Here is an 18615-nt window from a genome sequence, read left to right on the forward strand (position 1 = left end):
GTTCTATAAATAGCTATTATGTACTGCAAGTGAGCACGATGCATCAAGTCAGCAGGCTGGTTTAATTGGCATCAAGGTTTACATTTGGGAGCTATTTAATTTAGGTCCACCCATTTTCGTAATCCTAGCATGTAACTGTTTCTATCACTGCAATTATTTGACCTAGTTAGACCAGTGAGACTAAATGCAGTTTTAAAAAAGTGGGGTGGCTCAGTTGTGCAGCTAGTAGGTCTGCTGCTTCATAGTTAATAGCAAGTTTGTTCATCCTGACCTCCACTGTGGTGCTGCTGTTTGTGTGGAGTTTGCCCTTACTCCCTTTAACCATTGGAATTTCCTTTGGTTGTAACAGTTTTCCCTGTTACCACAAAGATCTACCAGTTAGTAGGCTAATTGGCCACTGTAAACAGCTTCTCATGTAGCTGAGTGATAGAAGTCAGAAGTAGACGGGAATGTGGGCAGAATAAAATGTGATTACTATGGATGGGTGTTTGATGGTTGGTGTTTCTCTACTCAATGACCAAATTGCTTTATTTCTGATCAACAGAAGGAATATTTAAACAATAGTTGTTCATTGATCACAGAATAGTGCTTCCCAATTATCAGCAAAAAAGCATTAATTTGTTTAAATTAGATTGTGTTGTTTATTATTTTAGTAGAAGCTTCAGATCTATTGTAAAATGAATAGATAAGGGTGGGTAAGCAGTGCTTGGGCAATAGTTAAGTTTTCAGCCTATCTTTAAAAATTGGAATTCCTTTTTAATTCAAGATAAATAGACAGAAGTTATCACACTTACATAAAAGGAAAAAATCCAGTATAGGAATGTATAAATTCTGTTTTTGTTCTCTAATGTAAGTGAATTTGATTCTTCCTAGAGGAAGCATTTAATGTGTTGGCAGTTATGATTGTGGTGGGAGACAGCATGCATAACTTTGCAGATGGCTTGGCCATTGGTGCAGCCTTCTCATCATCGACCGAGACTGGTATCACCACTACTATTGCCATATTATTTCATGAAATTCCCCATGAAATGGGTGAGTTCTTATGGAAAATTTCATCTCTGGATATTATGAAATTCACATTCAAAGAAGAGCATTCCAGAAACAAGGATGATTAATTCTGTTACATAGAACATTGAACAATGAACATTACAGCACATTATAGGCCCTTCAGCCCACTATGTTGTGCTGACCTTTGCATGTACACTAAGATCAATGTAATCCTTTCCTCCAACATCACCTTCCTTTTTTTAACCATCTATCTGCCTATTTAAAAGTTCCTTAAATGCTCCTAATGCATTTGCTTCTACCATCACCCCTGGCAGGATGATCTAAACACCCATCACTCTCTGTGTAAAGAACTTATCTCTGACATCCCCCTTATACTTTCTTCCAATCACCGTAAACTTATGCCCTCTTATGCCCTCTCATGTACATGGAGCTTAGAAAAATAGAGGGCTATAGGTAAGCCTAGTAATTTCTAAGGTAGGGACATGTTCGGCTCAACTTTGTGGGCTGAAGTGCCTGCATTGTGCTGTAGGTTTTCTGTTTTTTCATATTAGCTTTTACTGCCCTGGAAAATAAACGTCTGCATATCCACTCAATCTGTTCCTCTTATCATCCTGTACACCTCTATCAAGTCATTTCTTGTCATCCTTCGCTCCAAAGTGGAAAGCCCGAACACGCTCAGCCCATCATCATAAGACACGCCTGCTAGTCCAGGCAGCACCCTGATACATCTCCTCTGCTCCCTCTTCAAAATTTCCACATCCTTCTTACAATGATCAATGCTCTGATTAATTGTTAACTGAAGGTTTCTTTGTAGCCTCATTTCCTTACAAATTTTGGAACCTATAATAATGAGGCCCTAAGTTATCTTTCAGCCTTAAAATGCATGCATTCTTTTGCTAGGATAGTAGGCTATTGTCCTACAGTGACTCTACTGTTGTCTTAAACACAGTTCAAGGCCTTCCACTGGTGCACCTATTGGTGATCCTGGGAATATAGTGCTACAAAATAAGCAGAAATAGTACTGAAATCCTTACAGCAGGTATCAATGGATACTCCTACCATTAACTCTTTCAACATTCTTAATAGAAAAGGGAGTTTGGAATAATGTATCTAACTTTGTTTTTACTTTAAGCGAGGTGCTATACAAATGACATGATGGCACACACTTTTATATATCACCTGTAATGAATTACTTAAACAACAAAGAATGCTTAATCAAACAGTATATTTGCAATATTTATCAAATATTACTCATATGTTAAATACACAATAGGGTATATATGCTGAATATTCAACATTGAATCAATCGAAAAGATCCCTTAACTAAATGGTATATTTTATTAGCACTAACAATGGTGCATTCAGCATCAGCAATTCAATCTTCTTTGAACCCTTTGGGTTAAATTATTAAATGTGCATAATGAATCCTTTTAAGAACTGCAAGGATACCATCAGAGCAACACCATAGTGAAACGTTTATCTCTACTTGGGAGGACATTAAGATTGTTATCTACGTATATTGCTTGGTTGTCCTGAAAGAGAGCTGCTTGTGTTCTGTCAACTTGTCTGACAACTGGTATAAAGGGATCAGGCCAATTTCTGGCTTTGTTGCTTCTGCGGAAGCAACACCAATTGGCCCTGGGTCATTTCTGGAATCACCGTTATGCACTTGCTGGGAGAATGTTATCTCACAGATCTTATGCATCATTTTTTCTCTGTCAAACACTGTCAAACTCTCTATTGCAGATTACCTGGTCTGCTGATTATTCACTTTTTCAAAAAGCTGCACTTCCGATATAAAACATTTCTTGCATGCGAGTTGATTGTTAAGTAGGACATCACAATACCCAAAAGACTGATGTATCTAGGACTAAGCTAGGACAGAAAATGCCACACAGATTTTTCCAGCCATGTTAGTCATCACGGAATCATAGAAGTCTATGGTACAGAACAAAGCCATGAATCCATACCATAAAAATTGGCCTTGTCTATTTGTTGATGAAGCTCTTCAATTTATTTTGATTGGAGCAAAGAAATGCAGCCTTTTTGCATATAAATTCTCCAGAGAAATATTTGGGTCATACCTTCCACATCTACTTATCCACTAATCAGATTATTTCCATTGTGCCGCAAGATGAAACTGATCGCCCAGATCCCTTTCTTTACCTCTTCCAAGAAATGACTGAAACAAAACATACAGTATTTCTATGCAAAACCACAATGAAAAGCTTTCCCTTTAGGATTTGTTCCTTCTTCAGAAAATGTTCAGATTGCAGTTAGATCTCTAAACACTCACAACTGTGTGGCCAGATCCTGCTCTACCTCCGTCTCCATGTTTGCAGATGTTATCATCGTAATGAGCCATATCTCAAATAACTGTGAGTCAGATTCCAGAAGGAGATTGTGAGCCTAGCAACATGGTCTCATGGTGATAACCGTTCCCTTAATGTCAGCAAAACAAAAGAGCAGGTCATTGACTACAGGAAGGGAGGCAGTGCACATGCTCCTGTTTACATCAACAGTACTGAGGTCAAGAGGGTTAAAAGCTTCAAGTTCTTAGGAGCAAACATCACCTCCTTTGTAAATTCCTCTTTTGTAATACTGCAGACTAGTTATGGTACTGATCCTGCACCCTCTCTCACTCCTTGCATAATTTAAGGCAAAATGAATTGTGAAGCATCTCTGTTCTCCTACTTCTCTACCCTTTTGCCTACATAGTTTCAGCAGTTTATATCATTAAATTGTTTATTTTTGGGAAGCAATGGGCCATTGTACTGAATATACTCTATGCATGCATTTTTGAATAATGACACTAATTTTATTTTCATGCAGGGGACTTTGCTGTGCTTCTGAACTCTGGTTTATCAGTAAAGATGGCCATCCTGATGAATCTATTTAGTGCACTAACTGCTTTTATTGGAGTCTACATTGGCCTCTCTCTGTCAGCTGATCTCAATGTTCAGCAGTGGATTTTCACAGTGACAGCAGGGATGTTCCTGTACCTTTCATTGGTAGAAATGGTGAGTGGGAGAGTTTTCATATTACTGATTACTTTCTCAAATAGTATGTCTGCATCTTATTGCCAATACAGGAAGAATATTTTCTTACCAAGTGCATCTAACCCGAAGAAAGATATTTGATGTTACTTGACATCAGACAGCAGACAGCATGAAGTCATACAGCATGGAAACAGGCCTTTTGGCACGATTAACCGTCAAACACTCATTTAAATTAATAAGATTTCATTATCCTCAATCCCATTAACCCTCCTCAGATATTACTACTCACCTATACACCAAAGCCAATTGACAACAGTGAATTAGCCTACCAACCAGCATGTCTTTGGGATATAGGAGGAAACCAGGAGCTACCAGGGGAAATGCGTACACTCATAGGGAGAACATACAGTATAAACTCCACAGAGACAGTCACCTTCTCCTGTCTTTCTTCTACAATTGATTATTCCTGTAATAGTTTCAGTCATAGGAGTCAGCTGTTTATAGGTGGAAAGTGCAAGGTGGGAAACCCCTTATGAGAATAAGCTTTATAAACTGGTCATTACAGTGGAAAAGCTGAGTTGAAAAGACATGACACTAGGCCAAAATAACAAAAAGATTGAAAGCAAGGCAGGTGCATCAAGACAAACTCCAGTGTGTGCATTTTCAATAAAATAATGGTATTGAAATAATCCTATTTTCTACATGTAAACACAGGGATGAATCACCAAAGAGCAATCAGAACTTCACCACAAAGTGAAACGCTCTGGCTTTATAAGGCATTGGTCAGACTGCACTTGGAGCATTGTGAGCTGTTTTGGGTCCCTTATCTAAGAAAGGATGTGCTTGCATTGGAGAGGGTCCAGAGGAGGTTCATGAGAATGATCCCAGGAATGACAGGATTAATATATGAGAAGCATTTTATGGCTCTGGGCCTGTACTTGCTGGAGTTGAGAAGAATGGATATGGGGGGGTGGGGGGGGGGGGGAGGAGGAATCTCTTTGAAACCTAATGAATATTAAAAGGCCCAGATAGATAGAGTGGACCATATAGCTATAAGGCAGAAAAATGTGTGTTCTAATAAAAGAGAGGTTACAATGTAATCTCACAGGAATGCATGGTCAAGGAGCCAGATGTCCACAGTTTCTTCTATTACTGATGTTTTATGTTATAGATTTAACTCTTTCAGATGAATTCCACACAATGCAACTCCTCAAAGGACTAACTTCATGCACATTAACTATAAAAGGGTTTCTTTTAGATTACACTTAAGAGGTAACAACATTGTTTATTGACTGCAAGCCCAGTTCGTTGTTAGGTGAGCATGTCAGAAAATAGAATGATGACAAAGTGTTCCCTGAATGAGGCTTTTCATTCCAGGACGAAGGAGATGTCCTCTTTTTTTAAAGAAAGGGGCTTCCCTTCCTCCACCGTCAACTCTGCTCTCAGATGCATCTCCCCCGTTTCACGTACATCTGCTCTCACTCCATCCTCCCGCCAGCCCACTAGGAATAGGGTTCCCCTTGTCCTCACCTGCCACCCCACCAGCCTCTGGGTCCAACATATAATTCTCCATAACTTCTGCCACCTCCAACGGGATCCCACCACTAAGCACATCTTTCCATCCTCCCCGCTCTCTGCTTTCCGCAGGGATCGCTCCCTACACAACTCCCTTGTCAATTCGTCCCCCCCATCCCTCCCCACCGATCTCCCTCCTGGCACTTATCCTTGTAAGCAGAACAAGTGCTACACATGCCCTTACACTTCCTCCCTCACTACCATTCATGGCCCCAGACAGTCCTTCCAGGTGAGGCGACAGATCACCTGTGAGTCAGCTGGGGTGATATACTGCGTCCGGTGCTCCTGATGCGGCCTTCTATATATTGGCTAGACCCGACGCAGACTGGGAGCTCGGTTCACTGAACACCTATGCTCTGTCCGCCAGAGAAAGCAGGATCTTCCAGTGGCCACACATTTTAATTCCATGTCCCATTCCCATTCTGATATGTCTATCCACGGCCTCCTCTACTGTAAAGATGAAGCCGCACTTAGGAAGGAGGAACAACACCTTATATTCCGCCTGGGTAGCCTCCAACCTGATGGCATGAACATTGATTTCTCAAACTTCCGCTAATGCCCCACCTCCCCCTTGTACCCCATTCGTTATTTATTTATATACACACATTCTTTTTCTCTCTTTCCTTTTTCTCCCTCTGTCCCTCTTTGCCCATCCTCTGTTTTTTTCCCCCCCTCCCCCTTTTCTTTCTCCCTGGGCCTCCTGTCCCATGATTCTCTCATATCCCTTTTGCCAATCACCTGTCCAGCCCTTGGCTCCATCCCATCCCCTCCTGTCTTCTCCTATCATTTTGGATCTCCCCCTCCCCATCCCACTTTCAAATCTCTTACTAGCTCTTCTTTCAGTTAATCCTGATGAAGGGTCTCGGCCCGAAACGTCGACTTCCTAGAGATGCTGCCTGGCCTGCTGCGTTCACCAGCAACTTTTATGTGTGTTGCTTAAAAACCCTGGGAATTTGAATTTGCATTGATATTCCTGGGACATACCCTGTTGATGCCCATCTGTATTGTTGGATTGGTGTAAAAGAAAACCAAATGATTAGTATGAATATGATGGACCAAAGAAACTGTTTCTGTGCCCTATGATTCTATTAATCTTGTTGATTGAATGACAAAATGGAAGTTGCAATCTCCTATTCCTTCAAATCAAATTAAATTTAATTATCATTCAAACCATGCATAGATACAGCTGAATGAGACAGCATTCCTTTGAGGCCAAGGTGCGAAACATTCAAAATAGCAAGCAAACATTCAAATTAGCAAGTGACATAATTCAAAATATCAAGCAGAGAAGCATATTCATTCGAAAACAAACATATATATGGGTCCAGGATCCTGAGCAACAATGGCCAGCAATCGATGGGACAGTCTCCCGGCAGTGTACAAATGTATGCCTGTCATTCCATTAGTTTAACACAGGAGGGCAGCACTGATGGGTGAGGGCAGACCCCAGCCAAGCTCAACCTCTCACCTGGTCTGCAGCAACAGGCAAGCCGGAGACTTGAGGCCTAGTTCTCGCTACAACTGAGGGTACACAGCTCCCATGTCGACTGTCCCTCCACCAGACAAGGGTAACAAAGAAAGATGCAAAAGGAAATTGCAATCAGTTTTGTTACTTCCATTTGGATTATGATGAGGTTGGACCATGAATAACCTTTAGGTTTAACTCAAGTGTGCATTCTTGTCATATTGATACATGGGTACTTGATAAATGATGCAAGGATCTGAATATGAAGAATCATTGCAAGGTGAGTAGTGTTAAGGTAGAACATAGAGCAGTACAATACAGTGCAGGCCATTCAGCCCACAACACAGTACTGACTTGTTAACCTACTTCAAGATCAATCTAACCTTTCCCTCCCACAGAGCCCTCCATTTCTCTTTCATCCATGTTCCTATCCAGAGCCTCTACCACCACCTCCAGCAGAGTGCTTCATGTACCTAACACCCTCTGTGTAAGAAAATAAATCCACCTCTCTCAACTCACCTCTTCTTTCCTCCAAACACCTTAAAATTATGTCCTCTCATATTCACCATTGCCATCTTGGGAAAAAGGTGCTGGCTGTCCAATTCATCTATGCCTCTTATTATCTTATACAGCTCTAACAAATCACCTCTCATCCTCCTTTGCTCCAAACAGAAAAGACCTAGTTTGTTCAGCCTTTCCTCAGAAGGCATGCTCTTGAATCAAGGCCACATTCCATAATCTCCTCTGTACTCTCTCCAAAGTTTCCATATCCTTCCTATAATTAGGCATCTGGAACTGAACACAAACATCCAAATGTCCTGCTGAAGGGTCTCAGCCCGAAACATCAACTGTTTACTCTTTTCCATAGACGCTGCATGGCCTGCTGAGTTCCTCCAGCATTTTATGTGTGTTGCTCTGGATTTCCAGCATCCGCAGCACCTCGTGTTTGTGACAAGACTCCAAGTGTGGTCTAATTAGAGTTTTATAGAGCTGCAACATTACCTCATGGCTACTATACTATGTCGCTTGACTAATGAAGGCCAACACACTATTTGGCTTCTTAAGCACCCTATCATCTTGTGTGGCAACTTTGAGGTTTCTACGAATGCGTACACCAAGATCATTCTGTTCCGCCACAATGCTAAGAATCCTGCCATTAACCTATACTCTGCTTTCAAGTCCAACCTTCCAAAGTGTATCACCTCAAACTTTTCTGGGCTAGATTCCATCTGCCACATCTCAGCCCAACTCTGCATTGTGTCAATGTCCCATTGTAACCTATGACAACCTCTCACACTACCCATCTCACCACCAACCTTGGTATCATCTGCAAACTTATCAACCCAAGCTCCCACTTCCTCATCTAAATCATTTATAAAATTCACGAAGTTCAATTTCAAGTTCACACTTAATAATCCTTCAACCATACTTGAATAGCCATGGATACTGCAAAATGAAACAGTGTTCTTCCAAGACCAAGCTGCAAAAGACAGCACCGACAGTGATAGACAGCACAGAGTGCGTATAGCAATTCAGGCAGCAGTAAACATACAGTCACACATGCAAAAAAATATAATATAGCCCAAGCCCCTAAGTGACATGTCCTGTAGACTGATGAAGTATGCATGTTGTCGGCCATAACTAGTTCTCAGCAGGCCACAAATAAATGCAGCAAGTGTGCATGCAATCCACTGAGTGAACACTGGAGGGCAGCACTGATAGGAAGGGTCTGCCTCTAATCCAGCATGGATGCCATACCACACTGCCTCCGGCATCTCCCCTCCTGACAGTTGAAACAGGCGACACCGCAGCATGAGGCCTGGTCCTTGCTACAACCGAGGTCAAGCAGCTCCCCCATTGTTAGTCTCACCAATAAACCAGGAACCTGAATTGCAGTATTCTACATCACAAAAGTCCAATAAAATCTTGTGATCGGAAGAAAAACATCCAAGAAAATCAGTCGCTGTTTGACTGCAATCCTGGCTTCATGCAGTAACTCCGATGGCTGTCTGTAACAGGCAGCAACACTATCCACACCAAGTCCAGCTCCTCTGCTAAAGAGCAGCTCACTTGGTGGTGGCATCCGTTAGTCTCGCGAAACCATGGATCTGCGCCTGGAAAGTCTTGCTTCAGTCTGTGTTAGAGCAGCGTCTGTTGTGGCTGTAGAGTCCCACACAGGAGTGACAGTCTCAGCTGCAGCGACTGCACTTGAAGGCGCTGTCCTCCAGTGTTATCTTAGTGCTGTTTTTCCGACGAGTGCGCTTTGCTTCAGCAGCAAGCCTCAGCTTCTCTTCTCCTCTTTTTAGACCTCTGCATAGTTCCAGCCTCCAGTGAGAGCGATCGCTTGCGATGTCCTCCCACCTCCCAACGTTCATTTTCAGTGACTTCACGTCTCTCTTGCAAACGTCTTTGAAACGAAGATGGGGCCGCCCTTGTGCTCTCTTGCCGGAAGCCAGTTCCCCGTACAGCAGATCTTTTGGGATCCTCCCGTCTGACATGTGGTGTACGTGGCCCAGCCAGCAGAGACGGCGTTGTTGGAGCAAGGTGAAGAGGCTGGGTATCTGGGCGTGGGCCAGGACCTCATTGTTGGTGACTCGGTCAGTCCACGTGATGTCCAGAATGCGTCTCAGGCTGCTAAGGTGGAAGACGTTGAGACACTGCTCTTGCATGGAGCAGGGGCTCCAGGTCTCGCTGCTGTAAAGCAGTGTGCTGAGGACACAGGCCCTGTAGACTGCAACTTTGGTGTGCGTCGTCAGCTTTCTGTTCTCCCAAACTCTCTTTGTCAGCCTGGTGAATGTTGAGGCTGCTCATCCGATCCGTCTGTTGATCTCGGGGTCCAGGGAGAGGCTGTCCGTGATGGTGGAGCCAAGATACGTAAACTCGTGAACTACCTCCAGCTCGTAGTTGTTGATGGTAATGGCAGGGGGGTGCTCAACACGTTGGTCTTCTTCAGGCTGATGGTCAAGCTGAAGTCCTGGCAGGCTCTAGAGAAGCTGTCCATGAGGCGTTGCAGTTGCTCTTCAGAGTGTGTTGCCAGTGCTGCATTGTCTGCAAGCAACATGTCCCTGATGAGTACTTCACGAACCTTGGTTTTCGCCCTCAGCCGGGACAGACTGTACAGCTTCCCGTCCGATCTGGTGTGGAGGTAGACACCATCAGTTGATGTTCCAAAGGCGTGCTTCAGCATGACTGCGAAGAAGATGTCAAACAGGGTGGGGGCAAGCACACAGCCCTGTTTCACACCGCTACGGATGTTGAAGGCCTCTGAAGAAGAGCCGTCGAACTGAACGACGCCCTTCATGTCTGTGTGAAATGACTGAACTATCCTGAGGAGCCTCGGGGGACAACCAATCCTGGCGAGGATCTTGAACAGGCCGTCTCTGCTCACAAGGTCAAAGGCCTTCGTAAGGTCAATGAAAGCGACGTAGAGTGGTTGCCTTTGCTCTCTGCATTTCTCTTGTAGCTGTCGAAGGGAGAAGATCATGTCAATTGTGGAGCGTTCCGACCTGAAACCGCACTGGAACTCCGGATATACCCTTTCGGCTATTTTCTGCAGTCTGTTCAGGACCACGCGGGCAAAGACCTTCCCAACGATGCTTAGCAAGGAGATTCCCCTGTAGCTGTTACAGTCGCTTCTGTCCCCTTTGTTCTTGTATATGGTGACAATGTTGCAGTCTCTCATGTCTTGTGGCACTGCTCCCTCTGTCCAGCACTGGCACAGTAATTCGTGCAGGTGGTTTAGCAGGACGCCCTTTGCGCATTTGATGGCCTCTGGTGGAATGCCATCCAATCCTGGTGCCTTCCCAGTGGGCAAGCTGTCGATGGCTTTACTCAGCTCTTCAGCAGTCAGCAATGCATCAAATTCCTCCATGACAGGCAGGCATTCCACAGCATCTAGCACGCTGTCCGAGATGCTGTTTTCTCTGGAGAAGGGTTCAGAGTAATGCTCCACCCATCTCTCCATCTGCTTGCCTTTGTCATTGATGGTCTCGCCTGTTATGGTTTTCAATGGTGCTGTCTTGCTCTGGGTTGGCCCGATGGCTTTCTTGATCCCCTCATACACTCCACGGATGTTGCCTGTGTCAAATGATGACTGAATGCTTTTGCATAGTTGTAGCCAGTAGTCATTTTCACAGCGTCTGGCTGTTTCCTGGGCCTTGCTTCTTGCTGTCCTTAGCGCTTGCGGTGTTGCCTGGGTGTGGTGGCGTTTGTGCTCTGGTAGTGCAACACGCTTCACCTCGATGACAGCAGTGAGCTTACTTGAGCTCGCTTCAAACCAGTCCTGTGTCTTGCCCCGTTTCTTCCCAAAGGCCTTGAGTGCAGTGCTGTGGATAGTCTCCCTGAGAGAGTCCCATCTCTGCTGAGCATCTCCTTCTGGTGGGTCTGCAAGGGGAGCATCCTCTAGTGACTTGATGAACTCTGCAGCTTTGTCTGGGTGTTGTGTCTTACTGGCATCGATGTGCTGCTTGCCTGGAGGCTTGGCGCAGTGCATCTTCTTCGGCCGAAGTCTGATCTTGCAGCAAACCAGAGAGTGATCCGTGTCGCACTCAGCACTCTGAAAGGAGCGAGTCATGAGCACGTTTCTCAGGTGACGGTGTCTTGTGATTATCAGGTCTAGCTGGTGCCAATGTTTGGAGAAGGGATGCCACCAAGACACTTTGTGCTGAGCTTTGGTCTGGAAGTAGGTGTTGGTGACACACAACTCATGGAGCATGCAAAGCTCGAGCAGTCGTTGCCTGTTGTCATTCATGCTGCCAATCCCATACTGCCCCAGGTAGTTTGGCCAGGAGTCGTGGTCGATGCCCACTCTGGCGTTGAAGTTGCCAAGTAGCAGCAACTGTTCCTGACTTGGGATCTCCTGTATCATCATGGAGCGCTGGTCGTAGAACTTGTCCTTTGTGTCTTGTGTAGAGTAGAGAGTTGGGGCATAGACGCTGACAAGGTTGACAGGCCCGTCGGATGTGTGGAGTCGAAGTGAGAAAATCCGCTCTGTCTCTTTCTCGCTAAGCTCTACCATCTTCAGCAGCGAGTTCTTCACGGCAAAGCCGACACCATGCTCCCTGGTCTCATCTGAGCCATTCCCCTGCCAGAAGATATAGTCTCTTTCACGTAGGGTTCCTGATTCTGCGAGATGTGTCTCTTGGAGCATTGCAATGTGCACTTGGTCTCGACAGTTCATTGTTAATCACTGCTGTCTTGCGTGTGTCACTGATCTCCCGAAGGTCATCTGATATACCAGTTGTCATGGTCCGTATATTCTAGTATCCTAGTCTGAGTGCTGGCTTCTTTCTTTGTCTTCTAGTTGTGCTTGGTGCAGCGTTTACAGTCTACAGTTCGGGCTACTTGTATCCCGAAGCCCCACGCACCCAGTGGAGCGGGCGGATTGGGGTGGGACAGCACCTAATTGTCTGGGGGCTGCCCTGCTTGAGGCGGGCAGAAGCTGTCCAGTGAGACGCGACGGTCTCTCCCTCCATCGAAAGCAACCCCTGGTGCCTTGCTCTACACCAGTCGAGCGCAGGCTTATAACCGGTAGACTGCTGCTTTCCGTGTTGTGCGGTCGCGGTGAGGTGACACTGGAGTGTCCTCTCCAGGGCTCAGGCCTGGGCAAGGTTGTATGGAAGACCGGCATTTGCCGATGCTGCAAGTCTCCCCTCTCCACAACACCAATGTTGTCCAAGGGAAGGGCAAGGGCCGATGCAGCTTGGCACCAGTGTCATCGCAGGAGTTGCCAGAACGAGGTTGAAGGCAACGTCGGACTGTCTTAGGGACTCCAGCTCCAGATTTGTCCTCAGGGTTTACTCCCAAAGCCTTTCCCATGAGTGGGTAAGGCCGCAAGGCAACGGAGGTTTGAAATCAGAGTTTTCCCTCTCTTAGGTGGACTGCCATCCCAGGCTGACAAGCTCCATCTACCCAAAGCACTGGTTTTAAGGCACCAGGACCCACCTTCGCCCCTTCTCCTGTCAGTAGAAACAGTTCCGCCGGGCTTAGAGGCTAAGCCACGTGAGAAGGCCAGGAGTTGGACTTAGTTGTCAGAGGCTATTTGAGGCAGATGCCATGAGGAGCACTTTTAGGTGTGGGAGCTTGTCCCCACTACCATCCCTCAGCTTGACAACCTTGGATCCAGCTCACTACAGTACATTCATAATATCCAGCAGTGTTTTGTGATATTAAGAAAGATGTTTAAAAAAGACAAAAAGTATCTCTGGTTAACCCCGGAGAGGCTGCTGTGTCCAAGCACACTGCTACCTTCCTGGAAGGAAAGGGATCTCAGAACAGATCTCTATGGAACACCACCAATCACTGAACTCCAGGCAAAATATGCTCCATCTTCTGCCTTTATGGGCAATCCAATTCTGAATCCTTGCAGCTATATTTCCAAGGAACCCATGCCTCCTGGCTTTCTGAGTGAGCTTACATGGGGATCCTTATCAAACTCCATACTAAAACCCATATAAACTACATCCACCACTCTGTCTTCATCAATTCGTTTCGCCTCTACCCTGGAAAAAGTCAATCTGGCTCGTGAGGCACAACTTGCCTCTCACAAAGCCTTGCTGACTATCCCAAATCAGACCATGCTACTCCAAATCTTAGTAAATTCAATCTCTCGGAAACCTCTTCAATAGTTTGCCCGCCACTGAAGGAAGTCTCACTGGTCTATAATTTCCAGGATTATCCCTGTTCCCTTTCTGGAATGAAGGAACAACATTTGCCATCCTCCAATCTTCTGGTACTACTCCTGTGGCCAGTGAGGACAGAAAGATCATGACCAATGGCGCAGCAATCTCTTCTCTCACTTCCCATTGTACCCTGGAGTATAGCTGTGGAGGCCAAGTCTTTATGTATATTTAAGGCAGAAGTTGATAGATTCTTGATTGGTCAGCATGTGAAGGAATACAGGGAGAAGACAGGAGATTGGGGCTGAGGGGAAAATTGGACCAGTCATGATGAAATGACAGAGCAGACCCAATGGGGCAAATAGCCTAATTCTGCTCCTGTATCTCATGGTCTTATTACACTTGAGAGCACTGTAAAATCTTTGGTTCCTAAACCTTCAGTCTGCTTCCTTCTTCTTCCTGAATAATGCTCCTCCTCTCTTGTCAACCTTGGTTCCTTTATTCTACTATCATTTCCCTGTCTTAATGTTACAAACCTATCCAGAACCTCATGCAAGTGCTCCATAAACAATGTCCATATTTCTATTCTAAAAATCCCTGAGAACATTTGTTCCCAATTTTAGCTCCCAAGTTTCCAGTTAATAGGATTTACATATTACTTTTACATATTACTAATTTAACTATTTATGGTTCTATTAATATTTAATTATTTATGATGCCACTGTAACAAAAACCAATTTCCCCTGGGATCAATGAAGTATGACTATGATTATAATTCACCCTCCTCCAATTAAATACTTCCGCATACTATCAGCTCCTATCTTTGTCCAAAGCTATGGTAAAGGTCAGGGAGTTGTGGTCATTGTTCCCAAAATGCTTAACCACTGAGAGATGTCACCCAACCAGGTTAATTGCCTAGTGTTAGATCCAGTATTGGCTTCTCTTCCAGTCAACAAGTGCACAAACTGTGTTAGGAATCCTTCCTAGGCACACTTATTAAATTTTACCTCATCTAACTCTCTTGCAGTAAGAGGCCAATCAATATTAGGAATGTTGAAGTCACCCATGACAACAAAGCTTTCATTTTTGCACCTTTCCAAATTCTGTCTACCAATCTGCTCATCAATATGCCCATTGCTACTTGAGGCCTTATGGAATGCTCACAATAGGGTGATTACTCCTTTCCAACTTCTGATTTCCACCCACACTGACTCGGCAGATGATTCCTTCATGACATTCTCCCTTTCTGCAGCTGTTAGTATCCCTCATTAACAATGTCAGTCCCCCATCTCTCTCCCTGTCCATTTTGAAACATCTAAACCTCAGATCATCCAGCAGTCATTCCTGGCATTGTGACAGCCAAGTCTTTGTAATGGCCTGAATTGTAGTACAATGTGCTAGTTCATGCTCTAAGTCTATCTTGTACCTGATATATCTCACATTAAAGGAAACAAACTTGATTGCATTTATGCCTCATCCACTGCCATCTTTCCTCACTGTCTCTCTACATGTTGTGTCTACCTTTACACCAAATGCTCCATCAGTTGACCCTTGCATACCTACTTTAAACTCTCCACAATAGCTCGAGTAAAGCTGCCCACCAGCATATTGGTCACTCTTGAATCCAGGTATAATCCATCCCCTTTGAATCTTCTCCGGCACAGATCCAATGATCCACAAATTTCAAGCCCTGCCCCAGCTGTAACTCAGCAGCCATATCATTCTATTCTCACCCTTACTGATATTGTGTAGCTGCTAAGTGCTCTATGTTTTGCTTAGAGCAGCAATTCCCAAACCTTTTTGGATTTATGCCCCCAGACCATTTCCCAGTGCCCCCATCTCCGTTCTGATCAATGCATAAAACCTATAAACAACTTTGATTTACAATGCATACTGAATGAAAATAGGAACTACAAATCCTTGACTTTGACAAATAATTGCGAGAATTACTCAAATCTATTTAAAGCTACAAATAAAATTATTTCTTTATTTAATTACTGCAAAAACTATTTTCATTAACAATTTTAGAGCATACGTTATTAGTCCAACTATTCACTCCACCATTGCTTTGTCTCTTTTCAATGAGATGGATGGGCTTGGTGCAGTGATATCAGCTTCTCAACATCAGGCTGAATGTCACTCAGAAGGCTTTAAAAGAACTTGAGAATTGCACTGAATCTGTGCTCCACTAAATGAGATGTTGCAAAGGCAATAAAGCACATGGGACTTAATTTTATTTACTACAATGATAAAAGCATTTAATGATTTGTGCGGCCAATCACAGGTTCTTTTGCTTCAAGATGTTAATTACACAGTGAATGGTAAATATGTTAGATACAGCCTTTTTCCAGATTGTAATAACCCCACAGTGGTGTCCTGTCCTTGATGGTGCCCCATCTGTAGCACACCAAAAATTTGGTGAGTGGAATGCCCCTCTGTTGGAAAAATTGCCAAACAGCCCGAAATATTGACTCCCCATTCATATCTGTTTCTAGTGCCTTTGCAACAACAACTCTTGAACCATGCTTTCATCTTTTATGAAGTGAACATAACCAAGGGGCAAAGATTTGTTGCCTGGCAAAGTTGATTCATCCAACTGCAGAGCGAATTTATTTGTCTTAAATATGTTGCACAATGTATCTTCCATATTCTCAGATATGTCATCTATTCATCTTTGAACAGAGATGATGCTGAAGTGGAATTGCATTGATTATCTTGTCTAGTGACTTATGCAAAACCATACTCAGAACTTCCCTTACTGCTGGTAAAATCAGTTCCTCTTCAATTGTAAGGGGGCTTTCTTGAATTAGCAACGAGCAATAAAATGTTGTATGTTATATGCAAACCATCACTGTTTTGTTGTGAAGTGCTGGAAAACATGCTTTGAAGTGTTTTCTATTTCTGAGAGTTTTCACAAAATGACTGAAAATAAGCCAAGTTCTTGTTTTCTTTAGCAGAGAGTATTCTCTTCAAATGTTCAGGGAGTCTGGACAGTTCTGGTGCCTCATTTGAAAAAAAAACTTTTTTACACAATAGATACATTGGCTTACCCTTTACTTACTTATTTACTTACCCCTGGAACAGGACCCCACCAAAAAACATCACACCATTGTCTCCTGCACCATCACTGCCCTTATCAACTCCGGAGACCTTTCTTTCTTTTTAAATCTTTTTATCAGTTTTTCAAAATTATAAACTCAATAACAAAGTTGGTACAAAGAGATTGGAAAAATGTTCATCAGCATATATAAAATGAATTTTAAGTAACATAGAAATAAAAGACTTCCAAACTCATAATGAGATTAAACATTAACAAAGAAGTAAAAAGAAAAAATATATATATAAACAAAAAAACCCAAAAGAACAGGGCTAGACCAACAACTTGTATCAGACATGATCAATAATGTCGTTAACTCCGCTCCTCTCATCATATAATTTTAGAAAAAAAGATTCGGAAGGGTTAGATTACATCATATGAAAATGTTGCATAAAAGGTTTCCAAGTATCTTCAAATTTAACCGAAGGGTCAAAAATATCACCGCTAATTTTTTCTAAATTTAAACTTAATATGGTTTGAAAAAACCATTGGAATGTAGTTGGAGGATTAGTTTCCTTCCAGTTCAACAAAATAGATCTTCTCGCCATTAAAGTAACAAAAGCTATCATTCGAAAGGCTGAAGAAGATAAAGATCTATGTTCTACCATTGGCAATCCAAAGATTGCCATGACCTTCCATCCTCGCCGCTAAACTCATTATTCCCACACCCCATACCGCTTGGGTTTACCTCCACCCCAAGATACACAAGCCTGACTGTCCCAGTAGACCCATAGTTCCTGCCTGCTCCTGTTCCACCGAACTTGTATCTGCCTACCTGGACTCATTTTGTCACCCATAGTTCAGTCCCTCCCCACCTACATCCGGGATACATCCCATGCCCTCCACCTCTTCAATAACTTCCAGTTCCCCAGTCCCAACTGCTTCATTTTTACTATGGATGTCCAATCCTTATACACCTCCATTCCCCATCAAGAAGGACTCAAAGCCCTCCGCTACTTCCTGGATAATAGACCTCACCAGTTCCCTACCACCACTACCCTCCTCCGGTTGGCGAAACTGGTTCTCACACTTAATAACTTCTCTTTTGGCTCTTCCCGCTTTCTTCAGACTAAGGGTGTAGCTATGGGAACTCGTGTGGGCCCCAGCTAAGCCTGCCTCTTTGTTGGTTATGTGGGACAGTCTATGCTCCAAACCTATTCTGGTACTGCTCCCCAACTTTTCCTTCGGTACATTGACAACTACATTGGTACTGCTTCCTGCACCCATGCTGAGCTCGTCAATTTCATCGACTTTACTTCTAACTTCCACTCAGCCCTCAAATTCACTTTGTCTATCCTCGGACACTTCTCTCCCCTTTCTCGATCTCTTGGTCTCCATCTCTGGAGACAGACTGTACACTGACATCTTCTACAAGCCCACTGACTCTCATAACTACCTCGATTATACCTCTTCCCACTACACCACATGCAAAAATGCTATTCCCTATTCCCAGTTCCTCCATCTCCACCGCATCTGCTCCCAGGATGAGACTTTCTGTTCCAGGACATCTCAAATGTCTTCTTTCTTTAATGATCGTGGTTTCCCTTCTGCTGTCATCAATGATGCCCTCACCCACATCTCCTCCATTTCCTGCACTTCGGCTCTCACCCCATCCTCCCGTCACCACAACGGGGACAGAGTTCCCCTTGTCCTCACCTACCACCCCACCAGCCTCCGGATACAGCACATTATCCTCCACAACTTCCGCCACCTTCAACAGGACCCCACCACTAAGCATATCTTTCCCTCTCCATCCCTCTCTGCTTTCCAAAGGGATCGGTCCCTCCGTGACTCCCTTATCCACATGTCCCTCCCCACGGATCTCCCACCCGGCACTTATCCCTGTAAGCGTAA

The 18615-nt window shown here is 44.0% G+C and overlaps 1 protein-coding gene across 2 annotated transcripts in view; it reads left to right on the forward strand.

The window, feature by feature from the left end:
* LOC140194766 (zinc transporter ZIP12-like) overlaps positions 1 to 18615 on the forward strand; it is an 81364-nt gene that overhangs the window by 47329 nt on the left and 15420 nt on the right. For both annotated transcript variants that reach the window (XM_072252041.1, XM_072252042.1), the window contains 2 exons: positions 874 to 1032; positions 3841 to 4028. In XM_072252041.1, the coding sequence (XP_072108142.1) occupies positions 874 to 1032; positions 3841 to 4028 (347 nt within the window). The remainder of the gene's footprint in view (positions 1 to 873; positions 1033 to 3840; positions 4029 to 18615) is intronic.

The sequence above is a fragment of the Mobula birostris genome, chromosome 3, assembly GCF_030028105.1.
Source record: "Mobula birostris isolate sMobBir1 chromosome 3, sMobBir1.hap1, whole genome shotgun sequence".
In the NCBI taxonomy this organism is placed as follows: domain Eukaryota; kingdom Metazoa; phylum Chordata; class Chondrichthyes; order Myliobatiformes; family Myliobatidae; genus Mobula; species Mobula birostris.